The sequence below is a fragment of the Peromyscus maniculatus genome, chromosome 2 (assembly GCF_049852395.1).
Source record: "Peromyscus maniculatus bairdii isolate BWxNUB_F1_BW_parent chromosome 2, HU_Pman_BW_mat_3.1, whole genome shotgun sequence".
NCBI classification, from domain to species: Eukaryota; Metazoa; Chordata; class Mammalia; order Rodentia; family Cricetidae; genus Peromyscus; species Peromyscus maniculatus.
The window spans coordinates 73,841,960-73,866,691 of NC_134853.1; the positions used below are offsets into that span (position 1 = coordinate 73,841,960).

At 43.3% G+C, this 24,732-nt stretch overlaps 1 protein-coding gene across 5 annotated transcripts; it reads right to left on the reverse strand.

Moving 5' to 3' along the window:
- Window positions 1-681: 681 nt before the first annotated feature.
- On the reverse strand, window positions 682-15,185 carry Pgap4 (post-GPI attachment to proteins GalNAc transferase 4). Of its 5 annotated transcripts, none has more exons than XM_042271172.2 (2): window positions 15,034-15,185; window positions 682-2,509 (listed from the first exon to the last, which is right to left on the reverse strand). In XM_042271172.2, exon 2 carries the CDS (start codon window positions 2,432-2,434, stop codon window positions 1,223-1,225), a length of 1,212 nt encoding a protein of 403 aa, XP_042127106.1. In that variant the 5' UTR covers window positions 2,435-2,509; window positions 15,034-15,185; the 3' UTR covers window positions 682-1,222. The 5 variants fall into 5 exon arrangements, with proteins under 5 accessions (XP_042127106.1, XP_006973722.1, XP_006973721.1 ...); XM_006973660.4 differs by having other exon boundaries at window positions 14,998-15,185; XM_006973659.4 differs by lacking the exon at window positions 15,034-15,185 and adding an exon at window positions 14,578-14,928.
- Between the last annotated feature and the right edge of the window lie 9,547 nt (window positions 15,186-24,732).

The window sequence follows — 24,732 nt, forward strand, 5'->3', positions numbered from 1 at the left end:
CCGTGTTTGATTGATATCCCTGGGAGGCATGCTCTTTTCTGAAGGGAAACAGAGAAGTGGATCTGGGGGAGAGGGGAGGTAGGGCAGGGGACTGGGAGGATAGGAGGGCAGAGAAACTATGATCAGAATGTAATATAGGAGAGAAGACTAAAATAAAAAAATAAATAATAAAAATAAAAATTTTAAACGTTAAAAACCACACACACACACACACACACACACACACACACACACACACACCACACCACACCACACCACACCACACCACAGAAGCATGCACATGTGTGCCTGCATTCTCTGCCCCATGAACACACAAACTGTGGGTCTTTTGACTTTGTAGCCCATCCTTGGGCTTTTGTACTATGTTACCAGAAGAAAAATGAAATAAGGGTGAACCTTTGGCTGCAAGGGGAGAAGGCTACGCTGCCAGTATAGAGGTCACTCTGCTCTAACCTTCTGAAATGTCCCCCAGCCAAGGAATCAGACTATGACAGAAATGTTCAACCTTAACTTAGTGTTGAACTGAAGCAACTGGACTTGGGTAATTCAGAAAGTGCTTCCAGACTTTGCTGTGGCTTAAAGTTCTCACCGACAGCATTGGCTCCGAGTATATTACAGGTATACGGGGAAAGAAGTCATTGTATCACAGAAGAGCCAAATCACTGCCTTAGAGACAACCGGCGCAGCACAACTTTTACATGTTTATTACACCAGGTTGAGGAAAACAAATAGAATATGTCAACACAGCCCTGCCTCTTTGGGCATATAATCTAAGCAGGCATCCATTCTCATACCTCTGAGAAAGGAATCCATTCAAAAGCATTTGACTGCTTACCATACTCTACCCTTAAAATCCTAACACAAGTCTTACACCACTGTGCACAAGATTTTTGGCAGTCACAAGCTCTGACACGAGGCGGAGCTTACAGACAATGGGAGAAGGTAACTGTCATTGACATTCATCCTCATTGAGTGGGATAGACTGCATGAGGCAGTGTGGCTGTGTGGAGGGACAGAGATCCAGACCTGTGGCAAACTGCTACTCTTGCTGGACGATTGCCAGTCAAGGCTCTTGACTCAGATGCATTCCTCCGCTGTCCCAGTATGTTTATTCCTAGAGACATTAAACAATGGAATATCTGCAAGCAACCATGTCTAAATAAAGAGTTCACTGTGCCTCTCCAGGAAATAGCCAATTGCAGAAAGGCATTTCTTGGCACTCCTAGAGTAGACTGGGATGAAAATTGTACCGGAGGCTGGAGAAGAGCCCAATGTGTTTCACAAGGTTGGGCTCCACCACATAGGCCCGCTCCCCCTTGGCTCTCAACAGAGAGTACAGTGCCATGTCCTTGCCAAAGCCCTTGTGGCAGTACACCTGGGACAGGTAGGTGAGGGTCCTGCGGGCTGCAGGGGCAGGGAAGAGCATGGCTGGGGTGCAACACTCAGAGGCAGGAACCACGCTGTACAAGGAGGGACTCAGGCGTCGCAGTTCCAGGAAATAGTGGCGGCCCACCAGTTCCACCAGCCCCATGCTGTACAGAGAGAAGAAAAGCATGACAGGCCAACTGAAACCTGGGCGGCAGGCAAACTTCATGTATATCCAGGTTAGCACAGGCCCCAGCAGCATGCCCACGCCAACCCACTCCAGGATCCGCATGGGCTCTGGGTTGATGTAGTGCTGTAGCCTCTCGGGGTGATAGAGCTTTAGATACAGGGCATCTTGGAGGTGTGGCTCGGAGAAGCGAGCCCGCAGAAGGTGCTCCAATACTGGGAAGATCTGTTCCTCTGGAATGGCGTCATCCTCTACCATCAGGACATAGTCTGGATTGTAGGTCTGCAGCGATGACTCCAGGCAATAGACATAGTCTTGCTTCTCTTTCTCAAACGAGTTAGTCGAAGGGTCATCACCATAATCATCTTCGGTGCCCTCGTAGCGGTTGGCCACGGGGACATACTTAGAGAGCAGCTTTGCGTCAAAATGGCTCACACTCCGCTCCACATTGCACAGGAAGAGCTGGTGCCCCTCACACTGGGGGCCACACTGCTGCAGAAGCCGATGGAACTGGGACACTACCTGTAAGACATAGTGGAAGCCAGGCTGCCTATCCACAGTGATAATGGTGATCACCAGCCAGGGGCGGGGGGTGGCCTGCCACACGATGGGCACTGAACCATTGGCAGAGGGCAGCTCTTCAAAGTAGTGAAGGGCAGCCTCTCCCTCCTTCAGGCTTTGCTGCAGGAACTCCTGGCTCATCTGGTTCAGGTGCCAATGGCGTAGATAGAAGTATGAGTGCAGGAGCCGGTGGCAGGCCAGGGGGGCCAGCAAGCCAAATGTCACCACAGTTAGGATGAAGAGCTGGACAGCAGTGCTGCCCCAGGAGAGTCGCCGAAGCCTCCGGAGAAGCATGGCAGCTTGAGAGGTTGACGTGGTCATGAGGTCAACTTTTGGTCACGTCTGGTCCCAAGAACAAAGCATCCTGGACCTCAGGCCAGAATCATTAAGTCAAACCTAAATAGAGAAAGTAGAATCAGAAAACAAAACTTTAAAAAAAGTCCCAGCAATGCCCCCCCCCTCCCCCCAAGCACACATCAAATCAGAAATTCTAGTTCAAGGTTGTTAGCTGCTGGAGACTTGAAAGAATTTTCTACAGTGACTGTTTTCTTGAGTTGTGTCTGTCAGTGAGCCTTGAGATGTTCTCACTGTTTATAAGCAGACATACTCTGGGTATTCAACCAACTCTCCCTGCCTAAAGATGTGATGTTAGAATCAGAGTGTGTCATGAAATCACTAGCAGTTGGTAAAATTATCTCTATTCACTAGCTACAAAGACATGGGTGTTAATATAGGCACACAAGAAACAAAGCTTGACACAGAAGAAATACACATAGTTAGAGGAGGCTGAAGCATTAATGTATAGTACTTGATGGTGTAATTTCTGAAAACCTTTCCTGCATATCCCAATGAAAAAAGGAATACTTGGCAGTTCTTGTTATTTAGCACCATCTTTGATTTCTCTAAATTAATCTAATCTAATCACTTAATTCTGATTGCCCTCCTAATTTATGTATAAGACTATACATGAAAGAAAGCATCTTTCTTATACAAGCAAACTATAGACTTGGAGAGGGGAAGGAAACATCTGACTGGAGAATCTACAGGGGGCTTTTCAGTGAGGCGGGTAGGGTGAGCAGAGGAAGGGACAGCTTGATCCAGGAAGGAAGGTCTTGGGACACAACTGCTCAGAGCACAGGTATAAAGTGTGATCTGCTATTCAAGTGGTGGGAAGTCACTTTGCCTCCCTAGATCCTGGATTATCCCTCAGCTCTCAAAAAGAAATAATCACTGTCTCATGGGTTTACTAGGGATATTAAACATGTTACAGAGGAAAACTGAACACAATAAAATGTCATTAAAATATGCCTCATGGAGCTGGAGAGACGGATAAGTCAGTAAAGCACTTGCTATGCAAACCGAGGACCCGAGTTTGAACCCTAAAACCAGCCCCTTCCCAAAACTGTATGTGGAAGGACCACCTTTCCAATCCCACCACTGGGGAGGTAGAGACCAGCAGAGAGGTCCCTGTACTCACCGGCTAGCCAGCTTGGCCTGCCAGTTAAACTCTCTGCCAGTGTAGAGACCCCAGTATAAGAACAAAGTTAGAGGCTGGAAAGATGGCTTAGTAGGAAAAGTGCCTGCTGTGCAAGCATAAGAACATGAGTTCAAATCCCCAGATCCCACATAAAAGCTAGCTGAGGCAGCAAGCATGCGCTTATAAAGCCAGTGTTCCTATAGGGAGATGGGAGGCACAAACAGAATTCTTTAGAGCCAGCAAATCTGGTATAGACAGCTTGTTAAAGGTGGAAGGGAAGGACCACTACTGAAGGTTTGTCTTCTGATCTGTGCAACTCACTCTGGCACATTCATATACATGAACATGCAAACACACATACACACATCAAAAAAAGAAAAAAAATGGTAGACTTGTCTGAGAAATGCTCTTAGCCTCCACATGCACACACGTCCACATGCACCTGTACACACTGCCCACGTGGGCGTGGGTGTGCACACACACACACATACACACACTAAAAAAATACAACTGATGCTCATATTCCAGGAATATTTGAGAAGCAAGAAATTCTAATGTTCTGATAGAAAACAGATTCACACCAAACAACAAAATTAAAGACATGAAGCTAGTATAATAAAAGTAAGTAGGCTTAATGTAAGACTAAGTGATAGCTATAGCATCAAAAGTATACTCTTGCCTTAGAAGCATGATAGTTTGTAGTCACTTAGAAGAAAATGGTCCAGCTTGTGAATGATGGAGGGCTCTCTGTGTCTCATGAGGTTGCAGTTGTTCTGTTTGCCAACATTCCCATACTTGCACTCTACCTTTAGCAGTCACAGTGAACTTCATTTCCTGGCATGCCTTCTTCCTGGTGAAGTCATATGACTAGAGCTGCCAGTAAGATGTGAGCTGAATGGAGAGTCTCTATGGATCTAGAGGAGGGTCTGCCCCAACTGTTCACCTCTCCCCTCCTGACACCCACACTGGTTAGTGTTGTGAGCTACATATAGACCATTGTGTCACCTAGTAATGACTGGGGCTTGTTTTTTAGAGTAGTTATTCTCATGTGCCCTTCTTAGTCATGCAGCACACCAAACATCTCTCTACAGTGCTATGACACATTTCAAGAAAGTAGAGACAAGTCTGCAACAAGAGACAATGGTCCTGGGAACCCAGATGTGAGTCAAACTATTCTGTCAAGAGAGCTGGAGAACAGCCAGAGGAAAAGAAGCAAGCTTTGGGCAGCACAGGACACAAGGCTTGCTGGTGTGCGAGCATCAATATATTATATATAGACTGGTTCTTTCTCCCTCTGATCTGTCTAAGTCCACAGAGTTAGTACATCATAGACTTGTATGTCGCCTGGCCTCATTAGTTCCTCATCACCACCACTGGACACCCAACACTGGACCTGGGGCAATTTCATGCCTCTAGTGTAGTAGCTCTTGGGAACAGGGCCATTCCGGTGGCTTCCTGCTGCCACTATTCTCCCTGCCTTGGTTATTACTCAGAGGAGCTAGAGGAAGGGATTATAGACAAAGTCTACAAGATAAGGCAGTCAGCTTGGAAAATGCCAGGTACACAATAAATGCTATGGCTTACAATGATATGGTAGATGGGACAGAAATGGGAGTGCCTGTGTCAACATAAAGAGGACCTTTACTCCCAGGAACTTTCTCCACTGTAGGAGATAAAACCACAAACATCTCATAGTCTGTGACTTAAAAAAATAAGGCTGGTAGGCTGAAGTTCTATAGATGATCAGGGAAGGAACGGGACTCAATTGGCAGTGCCCAGAGTCTCTGCTCACAATGATCAGCTCCCACTCAGGCGACAGAGAGCCACAAATCTTTATGATTTATGATAATGACCTAGCACTCTTGCACATAGGTCTATTGACAGTGGTGATCCTGCTGGATTCAGCTACAGAAGACAGATTAGAAGCAGGCAGCAAATGTGCTTCTCCTAATGGATCAAAGTGCAGAGGAAATGGCTACCAGGGCTGTGGTCTTAGGTCAGGTAGAAGCCGAGTCAAATTTGCATCCTTGCTTGTGTGCCTCACACAGACCAAATCCACTCATCCCATCCACTGGTCACAGCAAGTGGGGAAGGAAACTCACGCTTCTGCAGAGCAAGGGAAGGGGGATGCTGATAAGCAGAAACAAAGAGCTGCAGGCTGATTTCCAGCCTCTCAGAAGAAAAGAGAGGATCTAGCTGCTCTGAGAAAGTCCCAAATCCTCACAGGGCATAAGCTATGTCCCTCAAACATGGTGAACTAGAGTAAGAAAAGGCTTCCGAAATGATCCCCAAAGTTCAGTGGTTTGGAAGAACTAAGGTGTTTGGATATTTCTGTTTTCATATGTGGGGCAACAAATATTTCAGGTATATATGACTACAAGTAAGAATATGCCAGAGAAGAACTAAAAAACCACATGGTAGCACATGTCTGCTATGTTACTATTAAGCTCGACATGAGCAGATTCTAATTCTAGGGTACTTTGAATTACTTCGAATGTTTTTTTATATGAAGTAAGAGGGAGGGGAAGTGAGGAAGAGACAGAGAGACAGACACAGGGAGGGGAAGGGAAGAGGAGCAGGGAGAAAGGGGTGAGAAGGAGGGGGAAAGAGGGAGACCTCTTTTCTAAGCACTAAGCTTCAGTTTCTGCTCTTGTTCCTTGCCCATAAAGGTTAACTGAACCTCTGTTTCTTGTGCACACTCTAGAATGGACAGAAAAAACTGCCCCCTTTTCGTTAACCTTGTTGGTTTTGTTAGAGTAAGAGAAATGGAAAGCCAGAAAGTAGCTCTCAGAGCTACTGCATCATGCACATGGGCCAAGTTACATAATTCCTCTCCCAATTCCACAGAGCATGCACAGAAACAGAAAGAGGCTACTGAAAGCCTGAAGCAGAAGGAGGGCATGAAAAGCCTGAAGTCAATGGTCAAGGAGATACAGATCATTCCCTCCAGGAGAAGAAGAAAATACTGTTGAAAATTTGAACATGACTAATTAGCATACTCATTGTGGGCCATAAAAAAAACGGGATTACACTCCTCATTTGATGATTAGATGGGTGGCTTGGCAAAAATCCATGAGTTATGTAGGCATTAAATAGTATGTTCTGGTTGTTTTGGGGGGCATGGTAGGGTGACAGATCCACCAACACCCACTTTTTATTGTACTTTCCAGATATAATTTACTATAAATGACCTCGAGGAACTAAACTAAAATACATAGCACGTTTTCATTCACGGTTTGAGGGATGGGATTTTTCTCTCCCAACCTATGAATGTAGAGAGAGATGATCCATGCTTATATAAGTAGAAGCAGATGAAAGGAAGGTTGTATCTAGATAATTACTCTGGTACTTCTTTCCCAGAAGTCCATAGTCACCCATAAGATTACCTGCCCAGGCCCATACTCCATTAACGTTGTAGTTAGACGGGTTTGTCTGACTCAGCTTGCTAACAATTGTTTCAGTTCCACGGAGGGAAGTTCTTACTTATGTCTTGCAAGTGTTGCACCTTAAGTACAATCATTCCCTACACTGAATTCCACCTATTACCACTTCTAGGGTACAGGACTTGGAAAACAATAAAGGACAAAGACACTGAGAAAGAAGCACGAATTAGGAGTTGTCTGAATAAGTACATAAAGTGGTAAGAGAAACTAGTGTATCTTGTAAAAATTAAACAGAAGGAGCCACGGAGATCTGAGGGGCAGAACACCACCACACGATGTATCAGGAAGTATGTACTTGGAAACTGTCTATTTTTCGCAAGTCTACCTTCCTTCATGAAAGACACCACCACTTTCCCAGGCACCAGAGTCTAAGTGCTTCGCAGTTCTGACTTCTCTCCTCCTTCCAGGCCCTTCCCAATTCCAGGGCCTGGCACCTGAACAGAGAGCTCTCAAAAGAAGGAAAAAATGGCTAGAAAATATCTCAAAAAACGTTCTTCATCCATAGCAATTAGGGAACTGCAAATCAAAACAATTTTTAGATGTCCTCTTACTCCATCCAAAATAACGATCGACAAAACAACCAACAACAAATGTTGGGGCGGGTGTGGGGAAAAGGGAACCCTCGTGCATTGCTGGTGGGGTTGCAAGCTGCTACGTCCTCTATGGAAATCTGTGTGGGGAACACTGAAAGCTAAAAATGAATCTACTATATGACCAGTTATACCACTCCTTGGTATGTGCCCAAAAGACTATACATCACGTTCATTCTGCTATTCACAATAGCTAGGAAATAGAAAGAAAAAAAAAAAAACCCTAAATGTTCTTTAATCGACAGATAATGAAAATGTAGTACACACTATGGATACTATTTAGCTGTAAATAAAAATGAAATCATAAACTCTGCAGGTAAATGAATGGATGGATGGAACAAGAAAAGATATTATTGAGTGAGATAACCTAGACCCAGAAAGACAAATATATTATTTTCTCTCTTATTAGAGATTCCTAGCTCCAAATCTTCAGATGTGAGTGCATATTAGTTTCTGCAGAAACCAAGAAAATAAAAAGGGATCATAGCTGGGGTATGGAGTTAGAGGAACAATAGAGAGGTTAATAGCAAGGCACAAATTGTCTAGCTGGGTAAATAGGAAAAAGAGGGGCTCTATTTAGGGAGGGAGATAAATTATAGAAGAAGGCGGGTAAAATAACCAGTGAAGTCACAGATACCGGGTAAGACCCTGCACGCACCACTTTACTAAGTCAACATAATAGGTAGCTACATGCTAAATGTTCATCCTCACACCCCCACAAAAGTCTAGTCCTCACCCCTCATCAAGAAGACTTCTCTTTGTAACAGAAGGAGACCGTTATAAAAAACCACAGCCAATCAAAATGCAAAGTCTAGTCCCAATGAATACCTCTACAAAACAAATCCCACACCTAAGGCTCAGGGAATACCGTACAAGAGGGGCAAGAAAAAATTTAAGAGCCAGATGATCCGGAACCTAGCTGTGAGACTGTGTTTCCAAGCTGCATCAGAAGTTACAGCCATAATGTCTCACCAACATGACTGCTTAACCATGAGCTGAACAAAGACAACAACAGACATGCCCTCATAGTCAAGGGAAAGTCCTTGAGGTATCGAGCCTACAGAAACAATGACAGGCAACTAAGGAATGCCAACAGCAAGAGAAACAGTCTTCCCCAGGGAAGAACATACCAATTGGTTATCCAATATCAAGTGGATATTGATTACTGGATATCAATATCAGCCCTGAAAACATAGAGACAAGTAACGTTATATAGACTGATCAGGCTAAACTTAGGAACATATATGTCTATATATAGAGACTTATATTTGCATGTAACAGCAATTAATGAAAAGGAGGCCATGAATTTGAAAGAGAGCAAGAAAGAGTATATGGTAAGGTTTGGAGGAAGGAAAGGGAAGGGAAAATGCTGTAATTATATTATAGTCTCAAAAATAAAAAATTAAAATATCAATGGGCCAATAAATTGAACAGACAGTTCTCAAAGAAGAAATAAAAATAGCTAATATATATATATATATAACCACTCAATATCCTTAGCCATTAGGAAAATGCAAATTAAAACTATTTTAAGAGTTGTGGAGATGGCTCCAGGGTTAAAAAGCACTTGCTGCTTTTACAGAGGACACAGGTTCATTTCTCAGAATTCATATTACAGCTTGTTAAAACCATCCATAACTTCAGAATCAGGGAGGGGTGTGATACCCTACTGGCTTCTGCGGGCATCAGGCATGTACACCGTGCACACATGTAGGCAAAATAGTCATACTCATATAGTCTTGAAAAGACTACTTAGAGATTCTATTACACTCTAGTCAGAATGGCTAACGTCAAGAAAAAAGGACAACAGTGCTGGCAAGGATGTGGAGAAAGAGGAACCATTATCTACGGGGGGGGGGGGGGGGATTGTGAACTGATGCAGCCATGATGGAAAGCAGTATGGAGGTTTCTTCAAACACACACACACACACACACACACACACACACACACACACACACACAGAGAGAGAGAGAGAGAGAGAGAGAGAGAGAGAGAGAGAGAGAGAGAGAGAGAGAGAGAGAGAGAGCGCTACCATATGACTTAGCTGTATCACTCCTGAGTATAAACCCAAAGGACGCCACAGAGATACTTGTACATCTATACTCATCGTCACAGTATTCACAACAGGCAGGAAATAGAAGAAACTACATGTCCACCAACAGAATTATAAAGAATATGTGGTACATGTAACACAATAGAATTTTTTTCAGCCGTAAGGAAAAGTGAAATAATAACATTTGTCAGGAAAGTAGGCTGAACTGGAAATCATTACAGTAAGCAAAATATGCCAGACTCAGACAAATGCCATGTTTTCTCTTGTATGCAGATCCTATACTTTACTAGGTGTGTGTGTGTGTGTGTGTGTGTGTGTGTGTGTGTGTGTGTGTGTGTGTGTGTTTATATGGGGAATAAATTATAAAGCTAGAAAAAGGACCTCAAGAGGAGAGAGATCTTAGGGGGAAGAGAAAAAAGAGGGTAATGGAATAAGTCACATGAAAAGAGAGGGGTTACTGGGGACAGGAAGGAGAGCAGCCAGAGGGGAGAAGGGCAGGTGATGGAGTCTAGGAGACAAACAGGAACAAAGCATTATGAAAATTCCATAATGGACCCATGATATGTATGCTAACTTAAAAAAACAACAACAACTTAAATATGTCACCATGGAGACATTGTTTAGACGAAAAGAGGCTGCCTGTGGAAGTCCTTTGTCAGGCATGGGATGGGATGCTGCAAACAATGGGAACAGTTTCCATTACCATCTGATCCTCTGAAGCATGGGTCAGAATAGCACTCTCTTCTATAAAACTGGTCAATAATGATTCCCCTGTGTCTGCAGAAGAAAGTCCAAATGCTTTGCGAAGATCCCTCAGAATTCAGCTCTAATAACCTTTCCAACAGCGCCCTTTTTATACACACGAACTCAACCATGAAAAATCAGATCAAGAGGTTCACATCTCCTCTAAAAGTCAACCTGATTTCCCCATCCAGATCTAAGTGCATTTTCCTTACACATATTAAGACCATTTACATTAATTTTCCCCAGAGCAATTATTTGTCACTTTCTACCTTGGTATCCAAGGTGGATTAATTCTAGGACTCTGCTGTGGGATGTCCTGTATGCTGTGAATGTATGTTGCTATGATTGATAAATAAAACGCTGATTGGCCAGTAGCCAGGCAGGAAGGATAGTGTAGGCAGGACAAGGAGAGAGGAGAATGGTGGGTGAAAGAAGGCTGAGAAGCAGACGCTGCCAGCCGCCATGAGGAGAAGCATGATGTAAGATACCCGTGAGCCATGAACCACATGGCAAGGTATAGATTAACAGAAATGGGTTAATTTAAGATAAAGGAACAGAGAGCAAGAAGCCTGCCACGGCCATACAGTTTATAAGTAATATAATCTCTGTGTGTTTACTTGGGGGACACTAGTGAGAGAGATTTGTCCTGACCGTGGGCCAGGCAGGACCAGGAAAACTCTAGCTACAGGACTCCCCACTCCTCAGGACACCAACACCAAAATCTGAGGCTGCTCAAATTCTTTATATGAAATGTCAGTCTTTATATGCAAGTTATGCACTTCTTAAATACTTTAAATTATCTCTAATACCTGTCAGAAGGCAAATGCTTTGTAAATAGTGGCTACGTTGTACTGGTTAGGGAATAATGACAGTAAAAATAAATACACACATGTTCAGTTTTTTAAAATATTTTCAATCTAGAGTGAGTTTAATCCACAGATGTGGACCCTGAGATACAGAGTAGAGTATCTACTTATAGGTATTTGTCCAATCCTCACTACGTATTCCAGTGTGTGCTAGACCCTTGAATCCATTTCTTTAGACCAGACGAGCAGCTTTCAAACAGCAGTACAATTATTCTCATTTTGATGGAAAACAGATTCTAGCAAATTGTAAGCAGGAAATTCGAAGCCCACATACTGTCCACGATGCCTGATGCCTTCCATGGCTTGACTCAACTCTTTACTCAATGGGCCTCTAAGTCCCTTCTTACTGGCTTCAGTGTAATTTGCCTTTGATATGCCTCCCAGGCCCAGCATAGTACGCCATGCAGAGAAGAGATTTAATGACTGTTGAGCAAGTGAAAGATCCCATTAAGTCTTTGGGTCTCCATGGCCCCATAATCCTCTGCTGTAAAATTGGGAGTAGTATAGAGTCCAATCACACACAGAGCAGAGAACAACTTGTTTCTAACTCTGCCCAGCACTTATGTGTCAGGCACTCTTTTAAGCATTCAGTGGATCTGCATAAAAAGTCTATGATAGTTATTAAGTCTACTTTGTAGCTGGACAAGCTAAGGCACAGTAAACCTGCAGCAGTTAACAAAGATTCTGGAATGGGATAGTGAAAAGCAAACCCAGGATCTCTGCTCTCACCCCATATCTACTACTGCTTCTGGGCCCTAGAAAACCAGATGAAAAACCATCAAAAATTGTTCAAATCTTAGATGGTCTTTTAATAGAAAACCCAGAGCCAGGTATCAGGGTGAAAGCTGAAAGATCAGAGAAGTAGAACAGCCAACCACTAGTTCTTACCTCTTCGAAATCCTCAGCCTAAAGAGAGTGAGTTTCTGTTCTCTCATGCCTTATATACCTTTCTCTGCCAGACATCACTTCTGGGGATTAAAGGCGTGTGTGTTTCCCAGTACTGGGATTAAAGGTGTGTGCCACCACTGCCTGGCTCTGTTTCTAGTGTGGCCTTAAACTTACAGAGATCCAGACTGATCTTTGCCTCCCTAGTGATAGGATTAAGGGTGTGTGCCACCACTGCCTGACCTCTTTGTCTAATCTAGTGGCTGGCTCTGTCCTCTGATCCTCAGCCAAGTTTATACACAATATATCACCACAAAAAAAAAAAATGGCCAAAAAAAACCTTTTAGGATATAGTAGGTCACAACATAAAATAATACATGGTGTGTGTGTGTGTGTGTGTGTGTGTGTGTGTGTGTGTATAAATGGCACTGGTTACCTCTGAAGAGATGTACATACTACATATTTATAAAATACATAAAATAAATGCTTTCACTTCACCAATGAAGCTTAATTCCTGGCATTTTAAAAAAACTCAGGTAAAATGAAAAAGAAATATAATTAGAATAAAGATGGAATACCTATGAATAGTTTGAAGAAATAGGCAGATCATACACAAAACGTTATACTAAAGTGTATTTTAAAAGTCACTAATAAATGCATTAAAAAAAAAACACTTTTCTACTGGAAAGATGGTCCTTTTTCCACCACTAATCCTGATAACACAATCTCAATTTAATTCTCCAGGAAGAAGCAATACAGTTCAGCAAATGCACATTTGCATGTAGATTGGTACAATCTTAGACGCTAACACCAGGGCATCCCCTAAGACAGGGGACAGCAACTCTCCTTCAAGGAAAACACCTGGCAGAAATGATGAGCTATGCTACCTAAAATCAGTAAGAATTTTTCACTTAAATTTTGTTTATTATAGAAGTGTGTGTGGGGGGGTGTTAAATGGGAAGGGAAGGATAATTATGTTGAAGAAAGTGTACATATGTGACCATTTTATTTTAAAATAGGGAATATAGTTTAATGAAAGTGAGATGAGAGACATGAGAGAAGGAGGCTTCCTGCTGGCTTTCTGCATGCCTGCCATGGACATCTATGACATCAATGGCCTGTACTCAGCAGCGGACTCAACACGAAGTCTTGTGCCAGGCACATGGACATTGAGCAGGGCAGCAAGGGAACCTAAGTCCTTTTTTAATCCCTAACTGAAATTGTTACATTTATGGCATACTAGATTCTCTTTTATTTGTATGTTCGAGGGTTTTTATTATTACATTAATTCTTACTTAGTATGTTGAGACAGGGTCTTGCTATGAAGCCCAGACTGGACTGAAACTGGAGATCCTCAAACTTCCTAGTACTGGGATTGCAAACCTGTGCCACCATGCCCAGCTGTTGGCATTTTTATGTATTTTGGTGCCATGGCGCTGTTACTTTAATTACTGAGACTTTATAACATGTTTTATTATCTAATTAGCCATACCTTTTTCTCACGACCCAGCATAATTCTCCTGGCATTAAAAAAACAACTTTGGTTTACAGTTATACCACCCTGAATGCCCCCAATCTTGTCTAAAAAGCAACTTTATTGAGGCACACTTTACTACAACAGAATGCACCATTTAATTGTACATTTCAAAGTTTTGACAAATTCATAGTCAGATAACTACCATCGTAATTTTTTAAAAATTGATGAAAGTATTTTAAAGAGTGCTTAGAATTATGACTAGGAAAACTACAATAAATGTACTCCAATTAAAATATGGGGAAAAGAATTAATATTCCATCCATGCAAAAGACTAATACATTGGGGATTAAGTATTGATTCTTATAGGTAAAGCAAATTAAAACTACACACCATTATTCTACATTATTAATATAAAACTTCAAATGTAAACAAAATTAAAAATAAACAGAACCTCATCAATCTAGAAGATGTAGTTTTATTTTGCTATTTTTTTTCTTTTTTGCTTCATGATTATCACCCCCCCCCTTTTTCTGATTCTCATGTTAATACCATTCTCATGTTATTTCTCTTGGGGAAACAGAGCCTTGCACTCCGAGGCTCACACACCTGCAGATTTTGCTGATAGTCCTCATAGTGAGATCATCACAGAAACTGCGCTGTGGTCCCGAAGGGAGAGAGCAAGGGCCAAGCAGGAGATGCCAGGTTACAGCGACCTGCGCGGGTTCAGGCCCTAGGACACCTCCCCGAGCGCAGTGCGGCACGGGCAACGCCTGGGCACGAGAGCCAGCGCGAGGACCGAGACACACCCATCCATCTTAACTATCACTTCGGAGGAGAAGAATATTAAAAGAGAACCCGAAGCCTGGCATCTAAGGGTTGCCGCTGACCTTGGGGAGTCCCCGCTGCCCTCCGGCCTCAGTTTCCCCACCTGCAGGCCGAGACTGCCCGAATCCATCGCAGCGACGTTCCAAGCGCGGGCGTTTCCGGGAGCGGGGAGGGGCGCCTTCCTCGGGTCACCTTCGCGGGAGGACGCGCCCCACCGAGGACGCGCAGAGGGGCCCCCGCTCCCGGGCAGCCATTAGGCGGCAGCGCTCCGGCTACCCGCGCGGCCCGACTCTGCAGGGCTCGGTGGCTGCATCCCTCGGCCTGGTGACAGCCGGGCCGGGCGGGCGACCGCAGGAGGGCGAGCCGCCCCCGCCCTGTGCCGCAGACGCACCGAGGGCGGGGCCGCGGCCGAGCCAGCCTGCGGAGCGCACGGCGGGGGACGCGGGCCTCCTGGGCACCGTTCCTACATCGCTTCCCCTCGCTGGCGCGCGTCTCCGCGACACCAGCCTGGCAGGAAACCTACCCCGTGGAGGAGGCGGTCAGCTGTGTCCTGGCTTACCAAGGCCGCCGTCGCGGCCGCCGCTGTAGCCCAGGCTGGCCGATCTCAGAGGAGGCGCCTTCGCAGAACCCCGCCGGGCTGGAGCAGCGGAAGCCTCGCCTACTCCCGTAGCCGCTCCCGCGCAGGGCTCCCCTCGTTCTGCCAGGACATGTGACCTGCGAGCTGTGGAGCGACTGCAGCCCCCAAAGCTGGATCGGGGGTGGGGGTTGTGGGGGAAGGCAAAAGGCGCCAACTGATGGGCAGCGAGGGAAAAGCAGGGTCGCCCCCAAGTCAGGAGAACAGGATGACTGTCTCTTTTGTGAGGGGAATACAAGCCAACGTTTTATTCCATCAGGTGGGCACACCGAGGAAATGAGGAAATGTATTTTAATGAAACATCTCGCCTTTTGCGGAAGCGTTTGCGTAGAAAGCTATTTCTCAGTTTCTGAATGGGCTTCAGTCTTCCAAATGCTTTCTGTTTAAATGCAAAAGCCCCTGGAAGACATAAGTGAAGATGAGGGTATATACACTGGGGTAAAATAATCCCTGAAGTGCAACACAGGGAAAACATAAGAAATGACTCAAGGAAGGGGGAAAATGTGCATGTCTAAGGGAAGGTAACAGCCAGCTTTGCACCCTGGCCTTAGCAGGGCTCTCACTACGATGCATTTTCTATGACCTTTTCCCTTGCTTCTAATTCCATATCAGTTTGGGTATCTAAGCCAGGACTCAACTGAATATTTTGAGATGTGCAATATAATAGGAAATTTGAATTTTGGTGATCGTAAAGTTGTATTGTCTGATAATTATCATTTAGATACTCAGGATGCAAGCAAGTTGCATAGTAGAAGGCACCAGTAGAAATTATCCAAGTAATAGCTACACTTTCTGTAACTGGGAACAAATTTAGAGGGCTAAAAGGAGGAAATTCCTTAAGCAAATAGTTCGTTGTAATAATAAGAAGGCCATCATCTTGTTCCTGGGTGTTCTAGTCGCTTTCTACTACAGAGGTAAGCGATCATAGCCAAGGGCAGCTTAGAGAGAAAAGGGTTTATTTCCTTTTACAGCTTAGTCTGTTAGAAAGGGAAGTCCTGCAGGCACTCAAGGCAGGGACTGAGTGAAGCAGAGACCATGGAGGAGTGCTGCTTACTCCCTGCTTTCCAAGGTTTGCTGGCCTGCCTTCTTACACAACCCGGGACCCCTTGCTGAGGGGTGGCACTGCTCAGAGAGTGGGCTGGACCTTCCCACGTCAACCATTAATCAAGGAAATGCCCTACAGACTTGCCCACAGGCCAATCTGATGAAGGCATTTTCTCAACTGGGGGTCCTCTTTCGAGCCGACTCTAGCTTGGGCCAAGTAGACAACAAACAAACAAAAACAACAAAACACCAGCACACTGGGCATCTGAATTGCAACCATAGGCAGATGGCACAATACAGTGAGTGCTATTTTAAGGAATATGCTAGATTCTTTACATATCAGATATCCGGCATATCAGATACTTACATTATGATTCATAATAGCAACCTTACAGTTATGAAGTAGCATTGAAGTAATTTTATGGTTGGGATCACCACAGCATGAGGAACTGTGTTAAAGGGTCGCAGCATTAAGAAGGTTGAGAACCACTGTTCTATAGTATTTCAGTGTCTCTTACTGTTGTCTCACAGTCTGCTTCGTATCTGAACCTTCTGCAGAACATTCAGTACAATCGGTGACTACTGGGCAATGAAATCTTGTGTTAAAATCACTGAATTCCAAGTTATAGTTAATTTTCATACTTCCTTTGATTTAAAATGGATCTTCTGGGCAAAGGTACTATATGGGAGAGCAAAGCAATCTAATAGTGTTTCAGTCTATAAATAATGGTAGTAACCACTGAAGAGCTTTGAGCCAGGAAAGAGGATGCACACCCAGAATAGGACCTATTCTACCAGACGAATGGCTTCTCCCTCCACAATATTTGATGTACAATAGAATGTCACCAGGTGGCTGGTTGGTCTCCTACGAAATACAGTTTAACAGGGAATTAAAATTTAACTGTTATTGTTGATAGCCTGTACACTGCATATGGGCGACAGTGAGATCAGACTTTTTGAGACAAGTTCATATTAGTGAAACCATTCAGAACCCGTGCCCATGGGGACAAGGCTCTTTGTACATGTGTCCATTTGAAGAAGCCTTGAGGTGATCACAGAGGAAGACAGCTATCTACAAGAAAGGTTATGTAATCTACCTGACTTAGATTAATTTTTTTGTGTGATTTCTTGTCTAGCTTATATGTTTAGACATGTATTTTTAACTTTCTTGATAGTGTCTCTCTGTATCTTACTTCCAGTTCTTTTGAGATCAGAAAATTCACCTGTAAGATTTCATTCATTTAAATCTGTTAAGAATTTTTCTTTAACAGTCCTGAATAAAGCCCATCATGAGGAGTGCTCCATGTGGTCTTGAAGAGATGGCATGTTCTGCAATTGTTAGGTTTTATAATGGTTTCGGATTTTAAACCATCAACTAGATCCCTGTCAGACATAGTGTTATCTACAACTTCTTTTTTGTACTGATTTTTTTATTTCTGTCAACTATGAAAAACTGTTAAGATCAATGAGGTTTGTGCTTTATATACTTCTTCCTTGTTCCATATATTTTATTGCTCTGTAATTGGGTGTGTGTACACTCATGATGGTTCTTTATTTTACCCCTATGAAGTGCCTCTGCCTTTGGTAATAACTTTGTAAAGCATGACACCAAACTAGCCATTCCAGCTTCCTTCTGTTCCTCTCTCTAGAGATGTCTAATAAATTACCATGAAAACTGGGCATTATTGGTACTCCATTGCAGCAATTCTGAATCCTGCCATTTTCTCTGATGACTATCGGGTTTTGTTCTAGTAGACAATTTACTTGTCTGGACTCACGTGTTAAATTTCACAGTGTGTCTCCTGCAGTACCTGATATCTCTGATGATTTTTTTTTCTTCTCTTACCCTCCTCCATCCAGCTTCTGTTAGTTTTACATATGTTCCTCGACTCCCCCAGGGTGTCTTTCCTGTATTTGAGTGGATTCATGATCACCTGAACACAGTTTTCAGGATTTTGTTTGATTCTCTGTTTTCTTGTTCTTACAGTTCCCTGTCTAAATTTCTAGCTACTCTTCCACTTCCAGCTGATGTCCTGATACTTCCATCAAGTCAGGCTTCAGCTTTGAGCTGCCTGAGCTGTGCCCACTTGGCACACACACAGCAAAGCGGAAGTATGAATCTCACCCAGGGCAGTTTTGTCCTTCAAACATAGCCCCTCTCTGATGTGTGTCCGGGGTATTGTTTCAGTCGTTGGCCATCTAGCCTGGGGCATTGCCAGTGAAGTGAGTAGTCCAGCAGACAGCAGGGGATGTGACCAGAGTGTACGCTAAAACAGAATCTCGGTCACTCTGCTGCTCTCTGGCTTCTAGCATTTTGCCATCATTTCCCAGTTCTCTTCTAGCAGCGAGCAAGCTGTGTCCTCAGCCGTCTCGTACTTATTAACCCCCTTTTCTGCCTCAGTAGCTGTGACGATTAAAGAAAACAGGAAACCAGCAAGAACAAAAGCACAATGTCGCATTTCATTGTGGGCTGAATCTGAAATGTCCTTGTAGACTCCTGTGTTGAACGCTTATCTGGTGACAGTATTTGGATAGGTTCTGAAAACTTCGGAATGAAGGGCCTACTTGGAGGAGGTAGGTAACTGGGTGCTGGCCTTTGGAAGTTATACCTGGTCTCAGATCCCTCCCTTGTTCTTCTCCTCTCAAGTGGTTTATGTCTGTCACTCTGTCGCCATGTAGAAAAAATCAACTCGTACACAATTTATCAAGTAGCTGCCTCCTTCAGATTGCCTTTTGGTTCCTTTTTACATTTGGCCAGATTTTATAAAGGACATCTGCAGAGAGTTTAATGCGTGAGTCCACCCAGATCTTACCAGAAACTGGAGTATTATTCAGGTACTCTATAATTACCATCTGTTTCCTTTTTTTTTTTTTTTCAAGCACTGGCTGACCTGAAACTCATTATGTAGACCAGGCTGGCAATGAACTCACAGGGATCCTCTGCCTCCTGAGTCCTGGGATTAAAGCTGTGCAATCCCATGCCTGGTTAGCACTTCTGTTTTATTCATGTACCATACAGGTAGAAGAATAGGCAGATAATGATTTTAGTTGTATATTTATGCATATTTAATAGCTGATAAACCCACACATTGGTAATTGCTGTTTTCTGTCTATTTCCCTTATTATCCCAAAAACTTTGAGAGTTTTCCAAAGTATGTGATTTACTCTTTACTATACACATGCACATCATGAAGGAATATTAAAAAAAAAAAAAAAACTGAAGCTTTGATTCCATGACAGTGGAGATATCAAACTTCCATAGCATCATGCTGGAAATGTTAGTGCACCAGTTAATCAACTGGCAGGTAGTGTGGACGTCTGAAATATACAGAGCTATCAATGACTGGGATGGCACTAGGGCAGAGTTAAAGTTCATGCACATCACATGGCACATTAATAAACCAGTTTAGATTACAATCTACTATCGGTCCTAACTGTCTCCAGTTCGTTTTCGTTTCTTTGAGGTAGAGTCTTGCCTTTGCAGGTGTGGGCTGGACTGGAACTCACACAATAGTTCAGCCTGACCCTGACTCACAGCCACCCTCTTTCCTCGAGCTCTGGAGTGCTGGGATTGCAGGAGACAGCCACTATACTTGGCTTTTGTAGTATTTCTGAAAACAATACGGTAACTATTCAAATTCAACATAAATAGGGCCATAGTTGGAAAAGAAAAATACTTTAAATGAAAATTTTCCTCATGGCTCATAAAACACAATGAAGGAACAGTTGTCTGGATGCTACACTCTTAAAGATAAGATTCTAAAATGATTACAAGTATTGCAGAGACTGTTTGATGGTCCTAGAAAAGACACATGCGAGGAGAACAATGTTCTGAGCCATCCTTTCTAAACAAAGAAGACCGTGGCATAAGATCGGAATCGTTGCCGGCGGTGGTGGCTCACGCCTTTAATCCCAGCACTCGGGAGGCAGAGCCAGGCGGATCTCTGTGAGTTCGAGGCCAGCCTGGGCTACCAAGTGAGTTCCAGGAAAGGCGCAAAGCTACACAGAGAAACCCTGTCTCGAAAAACAAAAACAAACAAACAAACAAACAAAAAGATCGGAATCGTCTGGTGGTCCTTATTGGCAGAGTCAGATGAGAAGCAGCTGCCTTTGCAGACTGCAGGTTTGAGTCTGAAGGGAACCATTTTCCACCATTATCCACGTGCTGAAAGGTGGAGATCAGAGGAAGCTTAGGGGGACAGGAGTGCTGGGTGGGATCTGAAGAGCAGAATGCAGATGTGCAGCTTACCTGCCAGTCCTTGGCGAAGTTTGCCAAATCATAATGCTGGTTGCAATCATATTCTGGTAAAACTGTTAGGCTAAGTGGAGTATAATGTTGATTTAAAACAACATAGCTTGTGAGGAAATTTATATTTCAGTATATAAATACCTTTTTAGTTTTAATTAAGTTCAGATTAAGAAAATACGTGTGTGTGTGTGTGTGTGTGTGTGTGTGTGTGTGTGTGTGTGTGACCCAAAGTGTCCAAAAGAGAACACTTACCCTATTAGTAATATCACTGTCTTTACTTACATCTTTTATTAATGTTTCTGTGTGGAAGTTACTTGAGAGTAACTTGGAGATCTGCCACCTTCTCCCTAAATCCTTCCATGTATATTTTATAAACACAAAGACAGCCTACACAACAACCCCAGTACAAGTCTCAAAATTAAAAAATTAACCTTGAGAAACCATGCACCTAATCCATAGCTTTTGTTTATCTCATCCATTGTCTCACTAATATCCATTTTAGTAAATAGATGAAAAGGTGGGGAAAGGCCACTTCAGGAACAAATCCAGAGTCATATTTTGTGTTTCTTCGTCTTATCTCTCGAATCTCTCTTAATCATCAACTGCCTTTCTTTACATTGATTTCCTACTTCAGCCATAAAAATTATCATAATTTTAGTATCTGCAGGGCACAGGGATGACTCGGTTGGCAAAGGCTTCTGCGGCCAAGCCTGATGGCCGGTGTTCGACACCCCAGGCTCCTATGGTGGAGGGGGAAAAGCACCAGTTTTCCTCTGACCTCCACAAGCATACACACCCCAAATAAAATAAGTAAATGTGAAAACCCACATTTATTACCTCACTGCTCTGGAGGTTAAAAGTCCACGTTTATTCTCAATAGTCAAAATCGAAGTGTTTGGTGTGTGTTGGGGGGGGGGCGCTGTTTCTTCTGTGGAGGTTCTTGGGAAAGAATCTTTTTTCCGTTTTCAGAGCCTGCTTATGCTCTTTGTTGGATAACCAACTTGCTTGCTTTCCTTTAACCCAGACTTCCCGCTGTTTCAACCCTGGCTCCCCTGCCTCCTACCTACAAGCACTGTAGTGATCAAACTGGCCCCACCTGGATGATCCAGGATCATCTTCTTCTCAGGGTCCTTAGCATAATCACATTTACCGTGGAAGGTGAAGTATGCACCGCTTGGTGGGGATTAGGCAATGGGCGAGTCAGAGGATTAGTCAGTCCACCACAGTGTTCCTTAGCCAGGATGTTTCTCAAAGTCACTGTAAATCCCGTTGAGAAGAAGGTGGAGGAGAATGAAGAGAGACAGCTGGGTGATAGTGCGGAGGAAGTGTTAAGAGGCTCAGGAGAGAAAGGAGACAGGGAAGAGCAGCTGGCTGCTAATTTGGATTTTTGCTTTATGTCTGGGTCCCCTTCTTCATGAAAGGAAGATAACATGTGTCTTTCTGGACCTTCATTTTAAGTGATTAAATGTAGCAGAAAAAGCTTGACACCTTTGGTAGGAGACTGTTATAGGAAATGAATTCTGCTTCCCTAAATTCTAATGTATTGATTACTTCCTTTCGGAGAATAGATGCAGCACATCCCTCTGGATTGTCCCTGCAAGGAGATAAGCCTCAGCATTTCCTGCACAATTCTTTGCAAGAAAGCAATTGATTGGCTTTATGTGAAGCAGAATGAAGCTCAGAAAGAAGGTCACTTGTCACTTCTCCAGGCTGGCCAGCAGGAAGCAATTATGGCCACACTTCCATGTACCACATGCACATCTTATGTTCGCCTTGGTCCACAGGATGTCCTTTAGTTCTGCTTAGGGCTTCACAGTCTGTACCATAACTGTTACCATAGTGATGTTGTAGCAATAGCAGGAAAAATATACTCTTGGCATTAACAAAGGTTTAGAAACTGAGCTGGGTAGGACCTGATGGTTAAACAATGGCAGAACCATTGATTGACACCCATCAACAAGACAGAGTAAGAGGCACATGAAAGGGGAAGTGAGCTCAGATCTCAGCACAGCTTCCAGCACTTTGGTGGATGATAACATTTATCTTGGATCGTACAGCAAAACGCGCACACAGATGATGGATGATGCAATATTCTTTTCTCCCCTTCCTTTCTTTTCACCATGTGTCTATCTCATAGTTGCTTTCTTAAAAAAAAAAAAAAAAAAAAAAAAACCAAACACATCTCAAAAGTGTCTCATTGCTTGTGATACATCATGTAGGTGAAACCATCAGTTCTTCAGATGAATTCCAGATGGATTGCATCTTAGTTCATTTTGTACCGTTATAACAGGAACTGGAGAGTGGGCAGTTTATAAAGAATAGAGAGTTCCTTCTTACAGTTCTGGAAGCTGGGAAGTCCACGAACAAAGAACCTGCATCTGGCAGTAGTCTTCTGGCTGCGTCATCTCATGATGGAAAGCAGAGGGGAAAGGTGGGGGTGGAGCAAACTTGTTCCTTATCAGAAACTCACAAGTTCTGCTTCTCCAATGCTAATCAAAAAGAACTTTGGGAGAATAGGGCTTATTTCACCTTGGAGGTTACAGTCCATCCTCAAGGAAAGTCGGGGTGGGAAGAAAGGCAGGAGCAGAGATGCAGGAACTGGAGTGTTCCATGGAGGAACACTGCTTCCTGGCTTGCTTTCCATGGTTTGCTCAGCCTGCTGTCATAACCCAGGACCACCTGCCCTAGGCTGGCACTGCCCACAGGAGGCTGAGCCCTCCCATATCAATCATTAATAAAGGAGATTCCCCACAGACTTGCCCACAGGCCATTCTCATGGAATAGTTTTCCCAATTGCAGTTTCCTCCTCCCAGAAGATGTGACTTGTGTCAAGATGAAATAAGGAACCAGCACATCACTTTATAGTGTATTTTCTCCATAAAGAGCCCTCAGATTTTAACCATCTCTTAAGTGCCCTGCCTCTTAAGGCTGTAGCACGGGGGACACATTTAAATGTTAGTAGGTGGTTTGGAGGTATTCTCCCTGCTAAACCTTAAATATTCTGTCATTAACCTTAATCTATAATTTCTCAAGAGAAACAGGGAGCAGAACCTAAAATTTCATCCCATTTCAGTATTGAAATTCTTGTTAAGAAAATACCGCTGGGTGGTGGTGGCACATGCCTTTAATCTCAACATTTGGGAGGCAGAGGCAGGCAGATCTCTCTGAGTTCGAGGCCAGCCTGATCTATAGAGTGAGATCCAGGAAAGGCACAAAGCTACACAGAGAAACCCTGTCTCAAAAAACAAAAACAAAACAAAACAAAAAAAAGAAAAGAAAGAACAGGAAATACCATTATCCTCAGTGGATTATTCTTTTTAGTTTGGTGCAGTATCTGAGAAGGTCCAATTTATGAAAACCTAGTGGAAACAATCTAAATATACTTGTGCCATTTAAAACAGTAGCTGTTCCCTTGTGGTCCTAGAGAGGAAATTCTTCTTTTCTCTCCACAACCAAATACTTTCAATGGCTTGCAAATTACAGAATGAGACTGCACACTGTGAATTTCACTATAAAGCCAGAGTCACCCCACTATTTCAATACCACACAGAAATAGTTTTATGGTGGAGGATCAGGAAACTATGATGAGTGCAGAGAATAAGTCATGTCTTCACATATCTTGATGTAAAGACAGATTTAACTTTGCACTTGACTTTTTCTAATTGCACTGCCTCCTCTCAGGATCCTGGCCACACCAAATAGCATCCTATACACCAGAGCCTGGAGGTGGATCATCAATCCTGGTTCTGTCAGATCGTCCAGGGAAGAACATCGACAAGGCAGACATTATCCTTTTTTACCTCTTTTGATCACTTCTCGAAGATCTAACTTCATTATACTTTGGGACAAGAATTCCTTTTCTTCATGAAGAATGAAAGTGTGAGCGCAGGGAGAGTGATGGTATGGATAAAGTTTTATTTTTCAATATTGACTGATATATGGTATGAGTAGAGACTGAAAGTATATAATTTTTTTTTAAAAATGTATGGAAGTAGAAATCATTATGTTAAGAAAAATAGGCTAGAGTCAGAAAGACAAATATTGTGTGCTTTCTGTCACATGTGGAATCTACATGTATATATGATACCAAAGAAAAAAGGGGACTATTTGGATGGGGGGAGGAGACTAGAGGGAGAAAGAATAAGAGAGGTTATGGGGGGAAGAAAAATATCCATTTTCATTCATATAAAGAATCTAGATTTTTTTAAAATTACATGTAAGACATAAAAAGGTAAGGGTGATAGGAAAAGGAAGAAAACATGGGAGGGATGAAGACTGATGTGAAAGGGTAACAAGGGATGAATACTCTTGTATAATATTAGAGGGACCAG